The sequence below is a fragment of the Octopus sinensis genome, linkage group LG6 (genome assembly GCF_006345805.1).
Source record: "Octopus sinensis linkage group LG6, ASM634580v1, whole genome shotgun sequence".
Classification (NCBI taxonomy): Eukaryota; Metazoa; Mollusca; class Cephalopoda; order Octopoda; family Octopodidae; genus Octopus; species Octopus sinensis.
In genome coordinates, this window is record NC_043002.1 from 86,561,109 (window position 1) to 86,588,079 (window position 26,971).

At 34.0% G+C, this 26,971-nt stretch overlaps 1 protein-coding gene across 2 annotated transcripts in view; it reads right to left on the minus strand.

Annotated features, from left to right (window-relative positions):
* Positions 1-641: 641 nt before the first annotated feature.
* Positions 642-26,971, minus strand: part of LOC115212897 (sorting nexin-6) — a 77,447-nt gene continuing 51,117 nt past the window's right edge. For both annotated transcript variants that reach the window (XM_036504127.1, XM_029781696.2), the window contains exons 4-14: positions 21,150-21,260; positions 19,379-19,500; positions 17,807-17,930; positions 16,783-16,878; positions 13,984-14,089; positions 11,307-11,382; positions 9,287-9,326; positions 8,278-8,460; positions 6,263-6,326; positions 6,083-6,168; positions 642-2,994 (exon numbers count right to left, since the gene is read on the minus strand). In XM_036504127.1, the coding sequence (XP_036360020.1) occupies positions 2,941-2,994; positions 6,083-6,168; positions 6,263-6,326; positions 8,278-8,460; positions 9,287-9,326; positions 11,307-11,382; positions 13,984-14,089; positions 16,783-16,878; positions 17,807-17,930; positions 19,379-19,500; positions 21,150-21,260 (1,062 nt within the window). In that variant the 3' untranslated portion in view covers positions 642-2,940. The remainder of the gene's footprint in view (positions 2,995-6,082; positions 6,169-6,262; positions 6,327-8,277; positions 8,461-9,286; positions 9,327-11,306; positions 11,383-13,983; positions 14,090-16,782; positions 16,879-17,806; positions 17,931-19,378; positions 19,501-21,149; positions 21,261-26,971) is intronic.

The following is a 26,971-nucleotide window of genomic DNA, read 5'->3' on the forward strand; positions in this document are numbered from 1 at the left end:
TTTTGACATAAATTGTATCTCTCTCTATATAAACGGCAGTTTGTCTGTGCGTGTTTCTTTGTGTCTGTTTGCTTGTACCCTCACCCTGACCACGGCTTTCAACCGATTCTGATGAAACTTGACACACACATAGCCCAATGTCATAATTCAAAACTAACGCAGCGAAAATTTTGAAAAGTTCCCCCAGTTCTGAAAAAAATTGATAAATTCGACATGGAGTCGAGAATCAGAAACACAAACCACAGACTGTCTAGGGGACGCGACTCGACCTTTTTAACTCTCAAAAAAAATTTACCATAATTTCCCCCCCATTTTTTTGCTATTTTTTGGCTATAACTCTCTAAAAATGCTTTATAGTTATTTCCCTTACAAATCCGAGCAACGCCGGGCGATACTGCTAGTGTTTGAATAAAAGACATGAATCTGCCGATACATGGTTAACCTGAAGTTGAACAGCAACAAACAGGTTTGAGAGAGAGGAAAAAATACTTATAAGAATCTACAAAGAAAACTGTTTTTCAAATACAAAAATATGTGATGAAAAGTAAAGAAATAAAAACGAATAAAACTTCAAATTAGTGAAAGGAATATGAAACAAAAACAGGACAAGCCAATATTTTCATTTCTTTTTTTTTACTTTAATTGCTTTTATTTCATTAGTGCTTCTTGTTTTTTTTTTTCTTCTTCCAATTTCTCTTACCATCATTGGGAGGGATAAAGATTGAAAATATGTTTTCTGCTGCATAATAAAGCTGCCTTTTGATAAATATCTCACACATCTTAGTTATTCATTTGTGTTTTAATTTCAAGCAGCACTTGTGACTAGAAACATAACCTTGAAAAATACACAGAAAAAAAAATTTAAAAAATCTAAAGGTTGTGGAGGTGGTAGCAGAGAAATTATTGAGCAATTAGAGTGAAATTAACAAAAAAATCTAAAATTTTGGAAATAATAAAATTAGTCCGGAGCAAGCTTTTCATTCAATTAATTCCTCCACATGAGTAATTCACATATCTTTTTGTTATAGAATTCAGACCATGGCAAAAATCTGTGTGTCTATACAAACATGTGCGTGTGTTTTCTAATTACATTAATTTATAATTAAATTAATACAACTAGAAAAGATTACAAGGTTATGACATATTCGAATGAATTTTACTTCCCTATTCCATAACACCTTTCTTTACAACTGATTCACTAATATTTTCTTTAACGAAAATGAACCAGCAGAAATGTAGAACAGAACCTCAGAGGAATTTACACAGCCCAACTTATTGAATAAAATAGTGAAATGATTGACAAAAGCACTTCTAGCTCTGTAGAGAGTTTAGAAAAATAAATTTTTTTTTAATGATTTTTTTTTATTTACTTAAGTAACATTTATTATTACTACCACCATCACACTTCTTGATTTAACCAAAATGGCATTTTTGATTGTGTCATTTTCACCCCATCTCCCCAAAATCATACATCAATGTTTTAAAATGATGTTAAGTGTACAGAACAGTTTTTCAATAGAATTTACATCCTTCCTACTTTAAAGTGTTCCAAGGAACATTTTTTTTTACATATGTATCTTTTATTAAAATAAAATGAAAAAAAAAAAAAATTAAAATTATTACAAAAAATTTTTATTTCAGTAAAATATCTAACTTTGTTGAATAATTGTCAGGTAATCACTTTTAGAATGAAGTCCTGGAAGAGTGACCAAAGATTCCGCAAGAAGATAAATAACAAGAGACAGAGAGAGACTGTATGCAGGGAGAGGTTAGTAATGGTCGATGGATCAATTTACTTTAATGACACAAAAAATGTCGAACTAATTTACTGATTTTGTAAAGAAATTTTAAGAAATGATCAACCAAAAAGAAAAAAATCATTAAAAAGTAAAGAAAATAGAATGAAAACTGTACTTAAGTCACAGAGAATGATGCACACCTCTTTGTACTTTAACAAGTAGGTTATTCACAAAGTTTTGGCTCCTTTTTCATTACATGAACTAAATTTTTTTTTTTTTAAATTAAGCCAAAGCAACATTAAAATCTTTTATCTTTGAAGACAATACATTTCTTCTTTAAATGTGACAATAACAATAAAGGCTTATGATGCTTATTAGTATGTTGTCATGGAAACAGGTGCTTCCTTAATGAAGAATATGGCCAATTTAGATTTCAGTTGGGCAATGACAAAAATGGAAGGATCAAAGATGTGGGGGCAGCAGTGGTGATAAGCTAACAAAAATATTTTCTTCATAAAAAAAAAAAAAAAAAAAAAAGATCCTTTTTAAGACAAAATTAAAAAAAAAACCCAAACCAGTTTCCCTAACATGAAATAAATTGCACTTAATTTCATAGATGGATTTGGAGAAGAAAAAAAAAATCACAGCTAACAGCAAAAGCATTCTGGTGTGGTTTAATTTCAATTAGTTTCAAAAGCGAAAGTAAAATGAAAAATAACCCATCTAGTAGCAAAAGCAGTTAATATTTTCTGACACAAACTGTAACAACAGACCCTTCCAATAATAACCAAAACACCACTTACACTGCTGCCACCACTACACCTATCAGTATTATCACTATCCTCCAACACTAGACCCTGCCCCCAAACCTTCTTTGTTGGAAAGAGAAGAAACTTTTATATACAGAGTGAACACCTTGGTTTGTTATATACAATGACCACCAGAGGACATAATTATGTTCAGGTTCAACAGCAGGGTTAAAAAATATTAGGAGAAACGTTGGTGTTTATTGCTGTTACCTTTGCTGCAGGAATCTGGAACACAGGTTGCTTAGAAATTATTCATGAAGAGAGAATTTTGGAAACTACATGATAATGAATTCACCATGAAGTAGAAAAGACAGAGGGGGAAAAGGGGCTTTTTGTTCAGAATATAAATTTTTCATATATATGTCCATATTTTCAAAAGATCTTTCATTTGATTAAGATTCTTCTTTCATAGCAACAATACAATTCTTCAATAACTGGAGCTGAGCCTGGGGAAAAAACAACACATTCAATGTTAATAGATTTAATAGACCTGAGGTATATTAAAATGTGACAGAAGATAACAGCAGTTAAGATCTTGGACAATATACTATAAAGCCTTAGGTTTAAAGGAGCTTCCCTCATTGCTAGGTTGTTAACTCATGCGAAACCAAATAACATTACCAATCTAAGACCAAATAAGTTAGTCATTATTGTTATGACCACCACAGGTTCACTACAATAAGTACCTAGCTCTAGTTTCAGATGATTCTATGATTCTGGGTTCAGTCCCATTGCATGGCACCTTGGGCAAATGTCTTCTATTACAACTTTGGGCTGAACAAAGCCTTGTGAGTGGATTTGGTAGACAGAAACTGATAGAAGCCTGTTGTATGTGTATGCCTTTGTTTGTCCCCCAGCACTGTTTGACAACAAGTGTTGATGAGTTTATTTCCTGTCACTTAGTGGTTCAACAAAAAGAGACCAATAAGTACCAGGCTTAAAAAAAAAAAAACAAGTAAATTCTGGGATTGATCTGTTTCACTAAAATTCTTCAAAATGGTGCCCCAGCATGGCTACAGTTTAATGACTGAAACAAGAAAGAAATGAAAGATATATATATATATCCCATCAACATTTAATGTCCATTGCCTATGCTGGCATGGGCTGGACAGTTTGACCAAGGCTGGTAAGCTGAGGGGCTGCACTAGATTCCAGTTTGATTTGGCATGGTTTCTATGGCTGGATGCCCTTCCTAATGACAACCACTTCAATAGTGTAATGGGTGCCTTTATGTGCTTCCAGCACAGGTACCAGTTGCATGACAACAGTATCTACCACTACTATGATTTCACTGAGTTTGATGGATCTTCCTGTCATTTGTCATTGCCTCTGAATCCCAGCGCTCGAAAGGCGCTTTTTACATGCCACCAGCATCAGCCTCATTGACTCAGTAAGTCCCAATGCTTAAAAGATGCTTTATATATATATATATATATATATATATGTGTAAGAGAGAAAGGGGAGGTGCAGTGATGCAGGTAAACACAATTAGGCTTCACACACACACACACACACACACACACAGATATGTGTCAAACCTAATCATGTTTATTTGCATCACTACCTCCATATCAGCTCACTTTGGATTTCTCTTATAAACCACTCTTGATGCCGTGGACCTAGTCCTGGATGAAGAATTCAGAGTTTTAGCTCAAATTCATCTAAGCACATCTAGCTCTCACCTAGTGTCTATATAACACAAACATACATGCATTCATGCTTTGATATACATATAACCAGCAACATCATAAACTTTTAATGTCCATCCAATGCAACCATGAAGTTGCATGGGATGGACAGTTTGACAAGTTCTGGTAGAGTTGGAGGATTGCATCATACTCCAATGTCTGCTTTGACATGGTTTCTACAACCAGATGCACTTCTTAAGATGAGCAAAGATTGAGGTGGATGGAGGGTAAAAAAGAGTAGAGGACATGGGATCTGGAAGGGTGTAGAAGTGAATGTCATGGAGTTGTAGAAGTTATCAATGACAGGAGTTGAGGAGGTCAGGAAGGAGTAGGTACTAAGTGGCAGTAAGGAAGGTGAAAATCAGCAAAATAATAATACAGAAGACAGGTAAAGGATGAGAAAAAAGGAAATTATATCAATGTGGGTAAGTTATAAGAGTATGAGTTGAGAGAAAGACATGATACATGGGGAAAGTGAGAAATGTATAACGATAGAAGCAACTCAATAGGAAGCAAAGGTAATTTGGAAGCATAAGAGGGCGGGAAGTTAGCATACATTATATCATTCATATGATGTACAAAACTCTTGGCCTTTAAGTCACTTTGTTGCTTCTGTTATACTTCTGTTCACTTCAGCAATGTTACACACATGCTGTTGGTGATTTTTTTCCTTCTTTGGACTTTTCCATTTTCCTTTCCATGCTTCTCACCGAGCATCTGTCTAATACATTCCATGTGCATGTCCACTTGTTGTTAATGTTTGTTTATTTGAGTTGACTATACACATCACACACACTACAAACTTTCTAATGTTTCTGTTTACCAAATTCCCTCACAAAACACTGTTTGGCCCAGGACTGTAATACAAGACACTTGCACAAGGTGCTGTGCAGTGAGCACGAACATAAACCACGTGGTTGCGAAGTAAGCTTCTTAACACTTTGACTACCTATTTCTTTACTACCCACAAGGGGCTACACACAGAGGGGGGACAAACAAGGACACACAAAAGGATTAAGTCGATTATATCGACCCCAGTGCATAACTGGTACTTATTTAATCGACCCCGAGAGGATGAAAGGCAAAGTCGACCTTGGCTGAATTTGAAATCAGAACGTAGCGGCAGACAAAATACCGCTAAGCATTTCGTCCGGCGTGCTAACGGTTCTGCCAGCTCACTGCCTTCACCCGACATGGCTACCAACACTTTGACTACCAATACACTTGAAACTGATCCTGGTTATGATACAAACTTTTTGTTTTAAAGGAATCTAAATGAAAGCCTTCCATCAAAACTTTATGTTACTTTATATTCCAAACACCAGTTTAATAATGACACAGTTGTTTTACTAAATTCTTCAATATTTTCAAAATTTATTGAAACACAGGCAGAGCATTTCAATAAACAATATTGTAACAAAAGGATTAATAAAACTCAGTTGTTTGCACCTACAAATTCATGCCTATGTTTCTTAGAGTATTTTATGGATAGATAATATTCATAAGAACTACACTAAGTGGTAAAACGCTGTACTAGAGAAGGTTTGCTCAACTTATGCAGGCATGAACATGAAATAATGAGGAAGATAATTATAGTGAGCTCAGAACTTATATTGTCTACCTAAATTTATTGATGTTATACCTCACAGATTTACAACACAGCCATTTGTTATAGTAAATAACCTGAAACCTAGCTACTTTATGAGCACAGGAAGAGAATATTTTGGGCTAAGTCTGAAATTATACTTTCAGTTAACAAATCCACTAAACAAGTGGGTCACATGACTGTTACAGATGTCATATAACTTTATATTAAATGAAATACATAATTTTATGCAATACTCACTCTTGCATGTTTTAGTTCTAATTCAACTAGTTCAACAAAATTCTTCCGAAAGTAAGCTATCCTCCGAGTCTTAAATTCTGTTAATTCTGAATAAAGAAAAATAAAAGTATACCAGATTAGACTTTATGTGTTCATACAAAAATGTGCACTAAATTATAAAATATATATTTATTTTCTTACCTTTTCGAGCATTGTCTGATATTTTCTCAAATTTTTCAAAAGCTTGCAATTGGTTCTTTTCAGCCTGATAAATAATACAAAATACAATAATTTTATCCTTGTTAACCACAAGAGTTGACAAAAAGATCAAGGACAATACAGGACAATAATGTGAGATTACATAAAAAAATATGTAAATGATAGAAATAACAAAAACAAGAAAAAAATTCAAACAAAGAAAATTTCCCTGAAAGGTGGGATGCCTCTAAGGGCTACTTATGGAGACCAGATACCCTGACTGCTATGGCATTTTCCCAGCTGTCCCTCTTCAATCTCAGAGCAAGCTCTTCACTCAGACCGTGCTTAGCACTCATCTAACTTTCAACAGATTTACTGGGAGACAACAAGCCTTCCTCCTCCATCCCCATTTTCCTTTTCAAGTTAAACTTGAAAAATGCTGATGAGAGCTTGACCAAAAACAACAGTGTCTGCCTTCAGCCTTTTCAATCTGGTCCACCCGACAACCTCTTTTACCAAAACAGATAAAACTACCTAGCATCCTCATCCAAAGGAAGGTAACAGAGAAATTGATTATTGCATTTGAGTCATGTTAGTGAAACCATTAGCATTTGGTTTGATAGCCACAATATTGGCTTTATTGATAGTGTTAATGTTAATACTTGTAGTGGTGAATGTGGTGGTAGTATTGGTAAGTGTGTTGCTGCTGGTGGCAATAGTAGTGGCGTCACTATGACCATCCATTCTTTTGTTTTTGTGAGGTTTGTTGTTGTTTAGATCTGAGGGTGTTAGTAGTGGCAGTGTTAGTGATTTGGCTTAAGATACAGAAGGCAGCATCAAAACTGCTCTTTTAAACACTATTTGTCTACCTCCAGTATCCTCTCAAATATTTCAAAGCTATGTTTTGATTTTAAATGGGCATGTTCCAGAAAAAAAATTAAATTCTGTCCTGAAGGGCAAAACAAAACAGAACTGACCAGTTTCTCAGGATCTTGGTCAGTTTAGCAACAACACAGCCAAATTTTGTAAATACACTTTTAAAACATTTAAAAACAAACAAAACTTATGAGCAATTTGAAGAGTTGTCATGCCAATACGAAAACAGAAATAATAATGAGGCTGTAACTGAGGGACTAAATGTAATGATTCTTTGGGACTTTCCAGTATATACAGAGACAACCATCAAAGCTAATAAACCAGTCGTTGTTGTAAAAGACCAAAATAATAATGTCAGTTACATGGAGGGTAATTGTTCTCACATGAGTATAGCTTGTGATCATAATATTTCAACAAAATAATTTGACTAGCTCAGAAAATATAAAGGTTTGCTCATTGAAATTGAAAAAAAAATGCAGCATCTCAAAGCAATTACAGTATCAGTGACATGTAGGAAAAAGGAATTGAAAATTATTTGAGAACGATCCCTGACTTATCGTTCCTGCAAGACATGCAAAAGATTGTCTTAACTGGTACATCACACATATTGAAAGGGCATTGTCATTGCGAGAACAATTACCTTCTATGTAGATAATTTCAGAAATATTAAATTTCTAAATATCTCATAGAGATATGTGTGGTGGTGGAATGATAGAGTGGTTGTAGAGTGTATACAACCACTCTAAATAATTTCTTTTTCCACATAACTTTATCTGATTTTGTAAATGAATAATCTGATGTGTTTATTTTAATGGCCTAGCCAAAGAAACAGTGAGTTTCATTGTCTTAGGTATTGGGAAGACACCCAGAAAGAAATAGAAACAAAATTGAAGGAAGGGAAAAAGATTCATTATAATAATCATAATGATAATAATAAAGTAGTTTGCATTAAAATAAAAATATGCTAATACTAATCAATAGCGCGTAAAACTATTTTAAAATTTTTTTTATTTTATCTAGTTTCAGCTCACGAGCTGTGGCCATGCTAGGGCATCGCCATGTAAAGATTTCTTTAGAAAATACACTTCTAATCGCAAATAATTTCTTATTTCTTGCAACAGAACACACAATTCCCAACTTACCAAAGCAACATCTTTATTTTTTGTTCTAGCTTTATCTAACGCTTTATTGGCCTGTTCATAGTCAGCAAGTGCCCGTGATCGGCGATACAGCAGATCTTTAGCAGCAGCAGAATCTCTCATATAATAACGCAATGTGTCACTAATTTTCAAATCTTCATCTGATGCCACTCGTCCTTCAAGTTTCTGCAAATATAGAAAATATATTTTACTGATAAAATTTCAATTGTTAGTCATCGTCGTCTCTTCTATTCTTCTCAGTTATGAAGGCATTTTAACCTTGAGAGTGAAAGGTCGAGATCCCTAGTGCCAATACCATGCAAAAGTAAAATAAAAAAGCACCCAATATATTGTGTGGTGGTTGGTGATAGGAAGAGCATCCAGCCATAGAAATCATACCAAAACTGAAATATTGAAGGCATGGTTTTTGACTTGCTGGATCCTAGCAAACCTTCCAACTATGTCAGCATAGAAAACAAAAAGTAAAATGATGATAGTGTGAGATATAAGACTTAGAAAGCTGCAATAAAAGCAGCTTGTCTAGAAGAGCAATAACATAAAATGTACAAGATAGAATGGCATTCATTAGATAACCTCCTGAGGGGCAGTGGAATGACACAGTATATCCAATCCATTATATAAAATGGCTGATAGTGTAAAAGGTATCCATATGCACTCAACCATAACTATACTATAGGTAACTGACCTTGGTAGTTGTTTCAGCTGTTGTGTATATCAGATGTCAAGGGAAGGCAACAAATGGCAAAACCCATGCCAGCACACTCACAGCCAAATGTGCCAAATCCAGTTAGGCAACTCAGACTACCCTTTCAGAAAGTACACAACACTATTTATCCAGTAGCTGAAAACACAGGGGAAAGCTCTACCACAATTTGAGTCACGAAAGTTAAGACGTAACTTTAATACTTTGAGAAACTGACTATGCTAACCACACAGGTTCAATTTTAAGCCAGTGAAATTAAAGTTTAAATTAAGAAAAGGTTGAACTTACTCTTGCTTTCTCTAAGGCTTCAGTTAACCGAGTGAAAATTCTAATCAATAAAAAGATAAAAAAAAAGATTATTAATTAGAATGTGTGTGTATCTATCTACCTATATTTGCAAAAACAAGTTACAGACAATACAAATTTTACAATTTATCCAGTAATCCAAGGGATATAGAGAAATGGTTCAGAGTTTAAATAGCTTATAGTACATTTCAATTTTCAGACCAGTAACTGAATGGAACTTCAATATTCACCTAAGTGAAAATTTCACTTTGGTGAATAGATAATTGTGGCTGTATATCTCAGACATTCATCTTCAGTAGACTATGATGATGATGCATGTATTAGACTCAACCAAAAGTTTTGTGGCCAATGCCAGTGCCGCCTGATTGGCTCCAGTGCCAGTGGCACGTAAAAGGCACCCACTACACTCTAGCAGTGGTTGGCGTTAGGAAGTGCATTCAGCTGTAGAAACATTGCCAGATCAGATTGGAGACTGGTGCGGCCTCCTGGCTTGCCAATCCCCAGTCAAACCGTCCAACTCATGCCAGTATGTAAGACAGACATTAAATTATGATGATGATTCCAAATATAAAAAGATGCTCTAGCATGGCCACAATCCAATGACTGAACAAGTAAATGAACATATTGAGATCTACTAGACAAGAATGAACTGAAACTCAGAAATAGATAAATTTCTCTAACATATATAAATACTAAGACTAATGAACAATACGGATATTTGACTTAAATTCCAAATTGATTTGTCTGAAGTCATTATCAACAAACTAGTATGTCTGTGTGGTTAAGAATTTCACCTTGCAACCATGTGATTTCAGTGCAATTAAACTGTGGGCACCTTGGATTAAGTGTCTTCTACTATAGCCTTGGAGTGACCAACGTTTTGTGAGTGAAATTCAGTAGATAGAAACTGTACATATGCCTGTCATTTATATGTTTCTCCAGCCGTTTCTGTATTGTCACTGCTTGAGCACTGGTGACATATCCGACAGCTTGGTTTTGACATGTGAAAACCAGAGGAGTATTCTGTCTTACTTGAAAACAACGGTTAGCACCAAGAGGGACATCAGATCCAAGAATACTGCCTCAAGGTATCATCCAACCCATGCCAGCATGGAAAAAAGCATAAAAACAATGATGATGCCGAGGCAATGGTGACAGTAGAAAAATGAGTTGTTTGATTCTAGGTCTGATCTAATAGACATATGGTTAAAGGAGTTTCAACTGTGACTATCCCTTCTTATGGTCTACTAGCACTATGACCTGGCAACGCCAGGTCATAGTGCTACTGCATGCATATACAGTTGCGTGCGTGCACACAAACACGTGGGTACTGTCCAAACTCCGACCAATCACATACGGCTACCTGGCATTCAATTGGCGTATCAAGTTTCGGGCATTTTGATTGGGTTTTGGTTAGAAAATTCACAAAAAAGTCACTTCTATTAATTTTTTAATGGCTTTGCAGGGTGACTGGGAAAATGTAAAGATATGCACGACCACCCTTGGATGGTTTTGAATGACCATAGAAAGTGCGAGCCCTCTAACTGAAAAATTGTGGATTTGTATAAAGGACACACACACAGACATTCTGATGTTTATATATATATATATAGAGATTACAGACTACATAGGTCAGTGAGTCCTTTTTTTAAAGCTGGTGTGATTTGGTTGCTATTTCTAGCAGGTCAAATGACTGTACAGAGAAGCTCCTTCATTTGCTTGAAAAATATAACTTTTATAAGATGTCAAATATCTGTTCAGTTTATTTGCATCTAAACAGAGATGAAGTAATTATTATGTTAATTTTTTGAGTAGTAATAATGTAAAGTAAATCACTTAGTCACAAATTTACAAAGAGAATAAAATTGACATTAAATTTATATGATAGGAGAAAAATAAAATTGCCAAAATTAAAATTTTTTCACATGATTTTTTTTTTTAAATCAAAAGCCTAATAAATGGTAATTCAGTTGAAACTCAAAACTTGTTTCATTTAACATACTTTTCCAATTCTGTGTTTTCAATTGTTGCAATCTGGACAAATCCAGAAGAAATTTGTATGTAACAATCAGCAACATCTGGTAAAGAAAGAAGTTTGCATTTAAATGAATTGCTGAAAATTTGAGAAAAATATTTGAATCTGAATTTTATGCAAAGATTTATTTCACTTAATGTTTGTTTTTAGCATTTTTTAAAAATTGCCTTTACAGATCTTAACAAACCATAAAGTGCTATAGAGTTATAGTTTATATTTGGGATCTTTTTGGTTTGAACGGCAGTTTTTAACATAATTTCTAGGTAACTAAAAAGTTTTAAACTTCGTATACTGGTAGAATGTGTTTATAAAACATCTTTTTCTCTTGGCTTTATTGAGAAAATTCTATAGTTTGTAAGATATTTGTTGTTTATTTTCTTCAATTTCTGCAATTTCAACCAATCACTGATGTCTATTGAGGTAAAAAAAACATTCTGTGCTGCATGAAACAGATTGGGTTTATTTACATTTGTGAAGAAAAAAAAGATACCCTTCCCCCCACCCCTAACTAACCCTAACCCTAAAACAGATTGAAATGCAATAGATCGATACTAGGGTTATAATTATGAGTGACAATTTCATATGACACCACTAAAAAACACTGCCATTCAAACCGAAAAGATCCTATATTTGTAAAGTGACAGATGACTATTAAATCTAAAAAAAGTGGCTAAACTAGTACTACTACAGATAACTACTTCAGAAGTTCATATACCCATCACAACTAGGTGAACTAAGACCTTATTGGACTACAATTCATAAACGCAAGTGAAAAATCACAACAGATCTGAACTCTGTAAGGTAACAGTTTATCAACACAGCTATTACTATCTAAATAAAGAATTAAAAAAAACTTCTCTTGATGAAAGGGCAAACAAGACAAAGAAAATCTTCCAACAATATTTGAAAAGGTTGAAAGATATTGAAATGTTATGAAATGCAAATCAGAAATATTATACATTGTCAAATTCCTTACTAGTCTTGAATGAGCATATTTCAAATTTGTGTCTACGCATTACTCTCTTTACTCTTTAAACTTGTTTCAGTCATTTGACTGTGGCCACGCTGGAGCACCGCCTTTCTTTAGTCGAGCAAATCGACCCCAGGACTTATTCTTTGTAAGCCTAGTACTTATTCTATCAGTCTCTTTTGCTGAACCGCTAAGTTACGGGGACCTAAACACACCAGCATCGGTTGTCAAATGATGTTGGGGGGACAAACACAGACACACACATACATATATATACGACGGGCTTCTTTCAGTTTCCGTCTACCAAATCCACTCACATGGCTTTGTTTGGCCCTAGGCTATAGTAGAAGACACTTGCCCAAGGTGCCACGCAGTGGGACTGAACTCGGTACCATGTGGTTCGTAAGCAAGCTACCTACCACACAGCCACTCCTATGCCTATGTCATTTCAAACATAAAGTAGTACAATATGCAGCAAGATATATTAAAATATATAATACAAACTTGCAAAATTAATATCAATATCACAGGTAATAAATAAAAATTTAAAAAACCTCCAAATTTCTACTATTTCCTTTTACACTGAATTTATATAAAGTATCCCAAATTTAAATAAACTGCACACAAGTCGTTTGTCTTATTTAGAGTAATGGATAGATCTCGGAGATTCTTAATTCTTTCTTTATTCTTTTTATTTTTTGCCAATACAAGTTATACAGAGTTAGTGGCTAAAGGACACTATTGCTGCAAATATGACCAAATCCTCAAGAACTTCACCGAGGCAATTAACATGATGATTATCTTTGTTAATAAGAGAGAGAGTTGTACATAACCAGATGATAGGAGCTGATCTAGAGAAGCAGTTTGTTTCTAAAGCAAAAAAAGTGGCACATCTTAGAGATACCAGACCCTAGTGCCAAGAGTTGATAGAGGATTGTTACAGGACAAAAGTGCTTGCCAGAAGAGATGAGCAGTCGAGTATTGATGGGTCGCTCCCAATGGAACCCTGGGCATTATAAGACTGAACAGAAAAAGAGCCATCAATTTTCCACAAGCTGTAAACAAAGCATCTAATTGGCTCCAACTAAAAAAGAGGCAACCAGCAGAGTTAGAAGAATGTCACTTTAACACAAGGCTAGACTTGATCAACTTGGGCCAGGTCACCAGGATGAGAGTGTATATCCTATAACACCTGAAACTCCTAGTGACTAATAACACAGATAAGGATGTATGTAAAAATACAAATCAACCCAACATTAATTTGTAATTCTTTAATTTTTTTATTTATACAAGTTACACATAGTTAGTCATTTAACAACTTTAATAATATTATTGACAGGATATTTACAATTCTAAATCAGTAGCTGCAGTTCTAAAATTTGGCATTTGTTTCCCATATCTACTTTAAGCATCTGAAAATTACCAAAGATTTCTATGGTGAACTTAATCTGTTGCTTGATTTAACACCACCAGCTGGCACTTTCTGTTGCAAGCAATCAGGCTAATCTCTGGTTTGAGGACACTTCTCTCCTTCCCTCCCTCCCACCAGTCCCTGAAGCTCAGTAAAGAACCTAGGGGCACTTCCCTCCCACCTGCCTAAAAAAAAATCCCAGCCTGAGAAACACAGGTCTCAAATGCAATAAACAAAAATGATTATCATCAAAATAGATTTACTTTTGTGTGTTTTAGTCATCCGGTCACTTTTGGTGGCTGCATCTTTAATCTTTACATGGTACTCCACTAGGAAGGTTTTCTGTTGTTCAAAAAAGTCATCTACATCCTAAAATGATTAAGAAATAGATAAATACATCATTTTCCATCTCATGCTAACAAACACTTAAATATCAATCATCATCATAATTTTTACCATGCTAGCATCAGTTGTACAAGACTTCTTATAGTAGTCTTTTACAACTAGACACCCCAACTGAAGCCATCTCTGTTTTTTATGCAAGGTACTTTATTACAAAGGCCTTTGCACATTAAAGCACCAAGAGGGATGTTTTATTTATGGAGGACATGAACAATTATCTCTGTTATATAAACAGTATCAATGTAAAGACACAAGGAAACAAAAATATGTGTGTGTGTGAGAGAGAGAGAGAGAGAGAGAGAGAGAGAGAGAGAGAGAGAGAGAGAGAGAGAGAGAGAGAGAGAGAGAGAAAGAGACAGGCTTTTGGGGAATTTCTGTCCACAAAAATTTCATTCCCAAAGTGTTTACTATTACCAAATCAACTTTGATTATGCTGAAGAACAATTATATGGAAATTAAGAGCTTTAAACCTAATCATTTTATGAATTAATATTCTTTCTTTTTTAATAAAAAAAATTCCCATATGGTGTTTGTCTCTATGTTACCTACTGAGATCATCAAAGCCCAATATATGCACTGAATCTTTGTCATCTTATCCCACAGGGTTGTTCCCTATTTATTATCTTAACTTTGTTCTACAATGATTGGTGACCTCTTTTCCCTTACACAAATGAACAACCATGCCTGACATTTCTGTCACCTCACAGATTAGTTTTATTTTTGAGAAACAGCTGGTCCCAATATCCACTGTCATAACTGCATGTGATGAAATACACACTGTTCTTGGTCATGATCTCTTTTGATGAAGACTCTATTCAGAAGAGATGTCTCCAAAAAGTAGACATGGTTTGAATTCCTTCGAATTTTCTGACACACATCTATTATAGACAAAGGCAGTTTTCTGACTAACATTCTTGCATTCTAGAGCCTTAGATCTCTACTCCTTAAGAAAGAGAAAATATTAAACCTATGACCATTACAAAACGTGGGGAGGGGGGCAGAGAAAAAAAAAAGGCTTAAAGCTCTTAATTTCCAGTACCTAATTGTCCTACTAGACAATGGGATAGTGAATATAAGCACATTAGTGGAGAAGTCTAGGCAGTGGGTATGAGTCCAATATCTGGATCACCATTTAATCATGGTAATTCCTCATCTTAGAAATTCAAACAATATATATATATATATATATATATATATATATATATATATATACTCAAATGGCTCCTTAAAAATAGTTGACAGCTTTTGTTATTTAGATGACCTAAGTAGTACTAGTAGAAATGTAAGTTTTCTGAAAACATAAGCCAGGGTTAGAAAACATGCAGGCAGTTATTATATATTAATAAATGATTTTATAAAGAAAATATCAATCAAAGCTACAACTTACTCCAGAGCAGCAGTTAGCAGCCTCCCACCCCACCCCTCCAATATTCTGAAATAAAATTACTTTTAGACATCAATCTTTTTTGTATTATTGAAAAACAATTCAATAAATAAGCTTCAAAATTAGACTTTTAAATGAAGTAATTAATATTAAATATGCATTGTTTCTACTTGCCCTTTTACATTCTATTTTCACATGTGAAATATTTTTTTATGAAATATTACGATACAATGTTATAAGGGAAGGGAACAAACATCCCATGAGAGAAAAGCCACAATTAGGTTTTGCTTAAATTGTATTTTATTGTGCCGGTGGCACATAAAAAGCACCAACCGATCGTGGCCGCTGCTAGCCTCCCCTGTCACCTGGGCCGGTGGCATGTAAAAAGCACCCACTACACTCACGAAGTGGTTGGCGTTAGGAAGGACATCCAGTTGTAGAAACACTGCCAGATTAGACTGGAGCCTGGTGCAGCCTCCTGGCTTCCCAGATCCCGGTCGAACCGTCCAACCCATGCTAGCATGGAAAACAGACGTTAAACGAGGATGATGATGACACAAAATGATTGAACTAAACCAGTTTTTCAACCATTTTACTCTTGGAGAACCTTTGGAATGCATTCCTTGTCTCAGAGAATCATTCCAAAAACATTAAATTTTTTCTTTCTCTTTCAAAGTTATATTTCATCATAAAACAAAGTCTTTGAAAACTTTGGCTGTAACAAATCCATTAGATGTCACAAAGAAGATTTTAAAACTTTTGTCTTAACCAAGGCTTTTTTAAAATCAAATTTCTTAAAGAGTCTCCAATCTTCCCTATCTCTACTGATGACAAGATTTTCCTACCTTAATGAATACACCATGAGTGAATCATAAAATTATGAACATAGAATTAAACAAAGTAATTAAAAAATGGTATATAATTAGCCTATTATAATTATTTCTTGAGGAACCTTTAATGACTTCTCTTGGGAACCATAGCGAATTGTAGAAAACAGTGACTGCATGGAAACCCTAATACTTTCTTGTGGAAACTATAGTGACTTCTGGAACCTTGGTTGGGAAGTGCTGAAGTAAACTGCCTAAAACTGCAACTCTTTGCAGTACCATATCCTGTAATCTAAAGACCTATGGAATGATCTATTTTAGTATTGCTAATATTCAACATTATCATTATAAATGAACATATAAGTAATATCAAAATGCAGAATAATTGAAAACAGAAAAAAAAACCCCACATATTCCTATAACCTATTTAAAGCACAGAAAATACTCACCTTTTGATTAGAAAGAAGAACCTCATCAGCTGATTTTGTAATGCTCTTGAAAAAACCTCCAAGCTTCTCTTTCTTATTTTTGCCTCTGACACTTAGCTAAAAATATAAAATAATATATTCAAAAAATACACTGGATATAATGACATAATCAAGAATGTTAAACATATTTTGGAGCTCATTTGTGTCATTTCGCTAAAATGAGTGTCTTCAATTACATTTTACTAGAGGTTTCATAAAGTTATAAATTTAATTCCTAAATATTACAAACCATTATCCAGAAGACAGAAAACTAAAAGAACAAACAAAATAGATCATGCAACAGTTTTAATTTAGATAAGAGAATCAAAAACAGATCAAAGATTGTGGCAGATACACTCCTCACTGAATGAGATGCTGGAGCAATGTGAAATGAAGTGTCCTGCCCAAGAACACAATACATGATCAGGTCCAGGGACCGAAACCACAATATTACACTCCTGAATGCAACACCCTAACAACTAAGCTGTGTGACTCCACAGATAAAAGACTACTAAGTAGATAATTAGGTGCAAGCATGAGTGTATGGGGTTCACTTTGTTGTCACATGGTCTTAAGTTCTATCTCAAAGTGTGGTGTCTTGGGCAAGTTTCTTCTACTTTGTATTTGTAACCTACCAATGCCTTGTCTAACTCGAAAATTCTATGGAAACCAGTTGTATGAATATGTACATTCATATATGTATGTGTGTGTCAATGAAAATAGTTGCAGTCTTCATTTCTGCAGAAGCATTGCATATAAAAAGGAATTTTCTTAACATTCCTTGTAAATAAATTGCTTTCTAGCTCTGCACTTTGAAAGATACATAGAAAGGAGAACTGATTGCAAAATGATAACTCAATATATATTTGCCCAATCCATGCTAACATAAAAAAAAAGATGGACATAAAATTAATAATAAATTAACTTTAATACAACACTGTAGTAAAAAAAAAAAAAAAGTTGCATTAATATTCTGATGAAATTAATAAATTTTTAGGGAACTTACATCTTGGCTGTATTCCAGAAAGACTTGGAAATTTACGTCCCCACGAAGTGTTGGGTGAGCAGCTAATCTTTGCAAAAATACTTCATGCATAGCAACAGTCTTTTTAAACGTAGCTAAGTATTCTCTGCAAAATAGACAATACATAAACCTGAATATAGAAACTGATATTCTAAAGAGATCGATAACTGTATAACTGGTTATCTGTTAAAAATCAATATTTTGAAACTAGTACTCCTAATTGTCATTAAAAGCGAATCTTAATTAGTTATTCCTTAAGTATTTGACAATTTAAAATACATGAAAGTCAAATAAACATAGGTGCAGGTGTAACCATATGGTAAAGAAATTTACTTTGCAACCAAGTGATTCTTGATTAATCACACAGAGCAGCACTTTGGACAAGTATCTTCTATAGAAGATGCAGGTTGACCAATAACAAATGTGCAGAAGTGCATGTGCTTTGGTATGTTAAGCTGCATCCCTTTATGCCAAATAATAAAACCCAGGCCATTTGACAGATCTATAAAATAAGTATCATCACCATCATTATTTAACATGTTCTCCATACTGGCATAAGTTGAACAGTTTGACAGGGCTGGCCAGCCAGAAAGCTGCCGAGGCTTCATTTGTCTGTTTTGGCATGATTTCTACAGTTGGATGCCCTTCCTAACACCAACCAATAGACAGTGTGCTGGATGCTATTTACATGGCACCAGCATGAGTGCTATCCACATGGTGCTGACATGGGCCATAAAAAACTTGCTTGTATGCATGAATGGTCAATTTTACTCAGCTTCACATATCTTACCACAACAAATTGAATACTAGAATCAATGTCATCATCATTATCCAGTGTGCTGTAGCCACAAAGGGCTGTTGGCAACTTGGTTTTCATAATTTGGGGCTAATAGTTTACGAGGTGCCACTCTGCAGTAGACACAACCCATTTAGCTTCAGCTGAATCATCTGCCCAATGACAGAATGTGCTATAATTTTAAAACGTTGACTCCAACCGCCTAACCAATAGGGTCACTATAACTGACTAAAACCCATAAATATCAATATCTAGCATGCCCACAGTCTAATGACTGAAATCAGTAAAAGAATAAACAATATTTGGACCTTAAGCATATTTATGGGGTGATAGCAATATGAGGAATGTCACATATTTTCTCATCATGAACAAAACATAGGTTACAATTTCACACCCACTTTCAATTGACTTTCATATCAGATCGTTGTCACCATTGTTTTAATATGCACTTTGCCCTGTTGGTAAGGGTCAAACAAAACTTACTGAGGTAGTTTCTCAACAGCTGGATGCTCTCCCTGTTACCAACCCTCACTTGCTTCCAAGGTGCTATTTCTCCTAATGGGGAAGAGCAGCAGCATTTCAAAAAGCCAGGGAAACTATTATCTTGCTTGGAAACAGGTAAGGGCTGGCAACAGAATGGGCATTAGGTTGTAGAAAATCTGCTTCAAACTATGTCCAACCCAAGCAAGCATGGAAAAGTGGATATTAAACTGATGATGAAGGAAAGACTAGAATAAGAAAGAACAAGCTTTACATACGCTTCTAGTTCTTGTTTCATCTTAGTAAATTCTTCTTTTGTCATGTTACCTTCCCCTTCCCCCAGTCTTTGTAACTTCTCTCGAGAGGCATCAAAGTCTGGCCGTGGAGGGGCAGGAGGAATCTGAAAGAAAAGGAATTGCCATTTGGGGTTTTGTTAAAATAAAATACAAATATATCATCAATATTTTAAAATTCATAGCCATACAATAGCTTTTGTTTTTCCTGAACTGTATCCAAAACTTACCCAAATTTCATCAGCTAGCTGTCACAACATGCATCCTAATATTCAGAACCCTACTCAATTAACCTTATACATCGTTGCCTGAGCAATAATAATAAATATCCTACATGCACCATCCTAGTGACCATGATCACCAGTAAAACATTTGACTCCATTTGATTATACTAACCTCAGCACTTTAATACTTACTCAACACCACAGGGACAAAATAACTTTACCATAAAGGGAGATAATTTTGTTGGAACTAAATACTGTAAGGCATTTTTGTGCATTCTTATTCTCACACTCCCACATTCACTCGCTTACTCACTCCCCACTCCCTGACATCAAGTGTATTCTCCCAAACACTGCTTTCCTCTAACAGATACACACACGTGTCAGTAACTAAACCAATAAATCAATGTTATGATTTCATACTGGTTAACAGCAGCAATTTTGCACGTTATTATTTAAAAAAAAAATAAAATAAAATTATTATTATTATTGTTATTATTTAGTTACAAGTCAGTCCAGCTTGAACACACTTATAAGCAGAGCCATTCCATTTATTACCATACTATAATCTTGTGTCTAATACTGCATTGTCCAATGGGTCAATTGAAAAAAAAATCTTAAGGGACTTGGTTGGTCATAGGTAGCAGTTTTCCATGTGTTTTAATTAATCCTTCACGTATAATATTGCTTGAGGTCCTGGCTTCTCTTGGGCACCAAAATGTGACCTATGAAAAAGAATTGTGTGTGTGTGTTCATATATGATTCTGTAAGTAAAGTATGCATGTGAAAGTGCAAGTTCATATTTTGTACGTCACTGTGTAAGCAAAGCAGTACTTGTCAGCATTCGTTGCAAACATTCTGACCAGTTGCTCTGAGCTTTCAAAGTCCTATTGGAATATAAAAACACCATACCTGTTGAAACAGGTGAAGAGTGGCAACAGGAAAAACACCAGGCTGAAAAAACTTGCCTCCAATAACAACTTGGCAAACTAATGCTAGAGAAAAATGCATGAATTTTCATACCCTAACAGATCTTAGTGGCAGAGATGTAAAAATTAAGACCTACAAAAGCTAATGGGAGAGGAGGTAGATAATGCTTATTTCTTTATAACCCACAAGGGGCTAAACACAGAGGGGACAAACAAGGACAGACATAGGTATTAAGTCAATTACATCGACCCCAGTGCGTAACTGGTACTTAATTTATCAACCCCAAAAGGATGAAAGGCAAAGTCGACCTCGGTGGACTTTGCCTTTCATGCCCAGCATGCTAACGTTTCTGCCAGCTCGCAGCCTTAGAGGTAGATAATACTGGTACAGCATTGTGAATCATATCAGTCGCAGCATTTGGAAAAAGAGAGAACAGAGAATGTGTGCTCCCAATGAATTGGAAAGAAATTTCAGTTTGAAGAGAAAAAAAAACTATCTTTCAAGACAAAAATGTCATTTTTGTTTTGTCAAATTCTTTCACTTAACAGATGTCACCAACCATTTACTCTACAATTTGCCTAGCAATATAACATACAAATACTTACGACAATGCCAGCATATTCTTCATTTTCAACATAACGGTCATGAAGCCATATAAATTCTTCATGTTGTCTAACTACAGAAAACTCTGGCTCTTGAAATTGAGGAAGGGTTGTCTGAAAAGAAACAAATTTTAACATCAGTGCCTAGTCAGGTAAATGAGAAAAGAAAAAGTTACAACTTCTTTTATTTTAAATCAAGTTTAATAGAATGGCACAAAAAAATTCAATGTAAAAGAGAAAATATCAAAATACAAAAAAATTTTATCTTGAACAGATAAACACTTTGTTACCTATTTGTGCAACCATATTTTTATTAATTTTCACTTGCCATACTAAATCAAACACCAAACATATATATATGTATATATATATATATATATGTATATATATATATATATATGAGCAAAACGCCCCCCCCCCGGCAATGGACGGTGCTGAGCTGTCAAACATTTAAACCAAATTTTCTCAAAACAACTTGTCCAACCATCCCATAGACCTCTCCTTTGAGAAACACTGATTTTCCCCATGGCTTTATCGATCGCATTCTCACCTAGAATCGATTTTTGTAATTTTTTCAAGACTTATACACGCCCTGATACCGTCGGTATCTACATATCAAATTTGAGTGCAATCAGATGGAGGATGCCTGAGATCCTAGAAGACACAGACAGAACGGATTTTATATAATATATATATATAACAACCCCAGCTAAACATTAATCCCCCAAAAAATAAAATTAAAGAAAGGTGCAAAAATATTAGAACCAAAGAACAATACACTATGAAGATGTACAATCACCAGTCCTCTACAAAACCAGTCAATAGCAATAACAATAATAACAACGATCAAACTCAAAATAATAACAAGATCTAACTAATATTGGTAAACAAACTAAATATATACACATACATGCACACACACGTTCACTGTAATGCAAATGTTGTAAGATGTATACAAATATATTTCCATGTTTGCACTATGTGAAATATATATTTTAAAAAGAGGAAACTTTATCTGGAATAGAGCACTACACTGGGTACAACAGATAGCTATATTTAAAAAAATGATAGTATACTGAGTTTCATCTCATTGATCACTACAGTCATAATCAGTTAAAGATAAAACTTCAAGTAGAATTTATATATTATATAGGATATGAGGCATAGGTCTTATCAGAGAGCTTGTTCTTTCTCAGTCCTAGATTAGTGAAATCTTAATTGTTAATATAAGCTGCCAGTAGTGCAAGTTATTTTTCACTATTACATAATTCATCTAGTAACTGAGAATCATTTATGTACACATGAATGACTAGCATTGTTCAAGATAAAAGGCTCATCTTAAGTAGTTTTGTTTATCTTGAGCATTTTTTTTAGTAACTTGACAAAGCCAATATTTTACATGGGTGCACAATCTGGTAAGCAAGAAATATTTAAGAATCCTACTTGAGAAAAAATTTTTTAAATATCAACAGTGGATTTTATTGATATAGCTAATTAGTATCCAGTTATTTTAATGCTTTGCAGTGAATAAAAATATTTCAACTAACTTAACTACTGTTACAGTTAATGGACTTTAGTGAAGAAGAACTTTAAAATATATTACACATCCAAATCAACAATAAATTACCAGAAAAATTTACATTCGTATTTAAATGTACAAAAAAATTTTCTTAATTACTAATAACATTAAGAAAATCTAATGATTAAGCAAAAAAATTACACCTTAATTTATTAATTTAGCTATAGTTTCCACCTTCCATAAATATTTATGTACACATAAGGAATAGCTCCCTTTACATATACAAGCAATCACCAAGAACTGGATGGATTCCATTATTACATCTGTAATTAAGAAAAGTTACAAAGGTTCATATCTAGCATCAATCAGATGTTTGTCTTAATATTTTATCTAAAACATTATCTATGGTAATAATACTGAAAACACTGAAAATGTACAATATTTTGATGCACATCGCATAGTAATTTGCAGTTCATTCTTACCAGCCAGCGTAAGGAAAGTCAGTTTTTAATAAAATAAATAGTCTTTAATGAAGTTGGTCAGAAACCCAGGGAATGCCGCCAGTATAAAATCCAAGAGGAACAGCAATTTTTCTTCTTCTGCCAAACATGTGAGGTTGAAAACATAACTGTAACTATTTTTAAATATTTTCTATTCAGCTTTCGGATTTTTAGATAAAGTTTATTGTACAACTGAAAATTTCCCTGCCATTATTTTTTCATTAAATATATACATTAATTTGTTACATTAAATCTTGAGTAAAATAATTAAACAATGAGTAATGTTGAACCACTTTATCATTAATACTATACCTTGCCAGAGGCATGCCGTGATGACACATGTCATGTCTTCGACATTTTTCTTTTCAATCTGATTTCAGAGAGAGTGGGGGAACCAATACTGGTGCAGGAGTGGTACTTTATTAACCCGGAAAAGGTCACTGGCTACCTTTAATATTATTGGAAAATAAAGCTCTTTCTCTAAATTAACTAAAGCTGTCTGTTTACTGTAATCTACTCTAATTCTAATCATCTCACTCACTAATAACTTATCGATCAGTGCTGCTTTATCATGTTGAAAAAAATAAATCAAGAAGTAAAAATCACTCCAATCTGTAATGTACACTTTTGCTCTTGTATACCTGCTACTTTAACAACTCAGAAATGTTCCACATGTCATAATTTCAAATAAATTAACACAAATCTTTATCTGGTTTGATACTCTACCCACTAAGGACAAGATATCCCCCCAAAATTTTTTTAATGTTTTTAATGAAATGCATTCCGATACAAGGATTAAATTATTTTTATTTCATAAAAGGGAAGAAAACACAGGAAGAAATATTAAAATTTTAATTTCAATTAAAATAGATGAATTTAGTTTGAATGTCATGTGAAGCCTTACAGATAAACATCTTGAAAAATACATATTTCAGTAAATTAAATTTATTGGCAAAATTTTATGAAGTAATTTTTTTTTTGTATAAATATTAACATGCCAGGCACAGGCATGGCTGTGTGGTAAGAATCTTGCTTCCCTACCACATGGTTCCAGATTCAGTCCCACTGCATGGCACCTTGGGCAAGTGTCTTCTGATATAGCTTTGGGCCAACCAAAGCCTTGTTAGATTTGGTAGATGGAAACTGAAAGAAGCCCATCATGTATATGTTTGTGTGTCATTGTGCCTGTGTTTGTCCCCCCACCCATCACTGCTTGACAACTAGTACTGGTGTGTTTACATCCCTGTAACTTAGCAGTTCAGTAAAAGAAACAGATAGAATAAGTACTAGACTTAAAGAATAAGTACTGGGGTCAATTTGTTCAATTAAAATTCTTCAAGGTGGTGCTCCAGCATGGCTGCAGTCAAATGACAGAAACAAGTAAAAGAATAAAAGAATGTCATTTCATTTTAAGACCATTTCTTTTCTCCAAAGCTTCTGGTCGTTATTTAAATGCTTTTAAGCTTGCATACCACTAGAGTTAACTTTTATATATATACTTTTGCTTAACTCATTAGATTGCAGCCATACCTGGGCACAGTACTGAATGGTTTTAACTGTTCATATTAACTTTAGTACTTATATTTAAGGCTGCTACTGATTTTAGCAGCTTACATTTAAATTTATCACACTACCAAGTTACAGAACATAAACAGAAGCCCCATTTTCTCAAGTGATGTCAGGTATAGACCAGTACTCTGCAACCTTTTTCCACTTTTGGTACACATATCCTTTTCAAAATTTGGTGGCACACGTGAACTAAGAATATAACTAAAAGTATAAGGAAACAAATTATATTCAGGTTACACTGCAGCACACCTAGCATTGTCTTGTACACCAGTATGCTGTGGCCTACTGGTTGCAGAGCACTAGTAGAGACTAATACATAAACACACACACAATCATTTTTATGTCTACTTTTCAATGCTTGGGTCTATTCCAATATTTCACATTGGTCAGCCAGAAGCTATAGTGCAAGATGCTGGTCCAAGGTGCTATGCAATAGAATTGAAACCAAGACAAATTGGTCACAAAGTGAACTTCTTAGCCACACCACACCTCTACTTATATACTAAACAACTAACGACAGAGAAAGAGAAAATTAGCAAAGATTTCAGCAACCAATAAAACAACTGACAAATACACACACACACACACACATGTGCACGTTTTACTTAAATTGCTAAAGTTCAATTGTTCAAGTCTCAATAGGCAAACAGGAACAATAGCTGAAATTTTGACCTATTTTCTAGTGATCAATAGTCTGAAAATGTTTCAAGACAGAAGAGAAACGTGTGCTAAGAAAAACAAACTTTTTAACATTAGAATTATAGAAGCGATCTCTAAAAACTAATTTTGACCTTGGAACCTGTAAATAAAAGCGTGCATGTATAAACATTTGTATGTTCAGTATTACTGAAAAGCATGAAAGATATTTGAAAACATACATTCAGATTCCTTACCACATGCCTTATGTTTACTTTGTGATTAAAATAAAGTTTATACTTGAGGAGAGATTCTTTTTAAAAAAAAGAACTTAAACTGTAAAATGGACATTTTGAAAGTAGTCATAATGTCCAGGGGAGTTGGGAAGAACAAAGTATAGCATTTTCTAAATATAGTCAAGAGAGAATGTGAATGTAAAGGATGGCTTGTAAGAACCAATTAAAACATAATGAAAGCAAATTAACACTAAATGATATCATGACTGACACATACAAAATGTTAAATGGTGGTAGTGTGCTAAAAATTACACAAAGCCATCAAAACCATTAGCCAAACTTTAGGTATTATGCAAATCAGTAACAGAGATCAATGTCAACAAGAACATAAAAAGTAAGAACAACATACAAGAGAAAAAATATAAAAGATAATAACAACAACAAAAGCAACACTTTTACTCAGAGAAATTCCAAGAGTGTAAAACAAATGATATGTTACATTTATTGATCTAAAGGCCCTTAACTAAGTTTAATATATTAGAAATATGTTTAAGATTTGTAGCATGAGGTCAAGGCTTAGCAGTTTTGAATTCTAATTTAAATGCAACTTTTTAGGGAATTTCACAAGCAAAATTGAAGAATTGTTAAGTTAAAACAACTAGAACATAATTAGTACTGTAAAAACTATTTATCAAGAGATAACAAACCAGATTTTTGTTGGTAAGATTCTTAATGTGAACTCGTGTTGAAACCAGATTTTTTTTTTGTACCTCAGGAGGGTCATCAGGCCAATAAATAATACACACAATGGCTCCATTTTGCTTTTATTATTATTAGTCAATTCAATAATCATTTAACCCATTAACTAATGAATTGCTAGATTAACCATTTAGCATTTAAACTGGCCATATTTGGCCCAGATATTCTACCTGTTTTATGTTCAAGCTGGCCTAATGTCATTTTAAAAATAAATCACATTGTCAAAATCTTGATGTTACAAGATAGTGCAAGGTTAATTCAAAATAAGGTGAACGAACAAGCATTACATTTGACAAAATAATCTGAATGTTAAAGGGTTAATCATTCAGTTACTCAATCAACCAGCTAGGTTTCAATGCTATTCACAACGTTCATCAATCACAAGCCCTCCCTATTCTAAGTCAAACAATAGGATCCAAGGGAAGTGGCAATTGTCTGTATTGGCATGAATGAATATAAACAGTTTTAAAAGTGGGATAAATAAATTAACTGTGACAGAAAGGTAAAATGTATTATGTCTGTCCAGTATCCTTTGTTAGAGACTTGGGGTTTTCTGAAGGAAATGAATATATTGGTATCATCAAGAAATATCAGTCTCCAATAAAG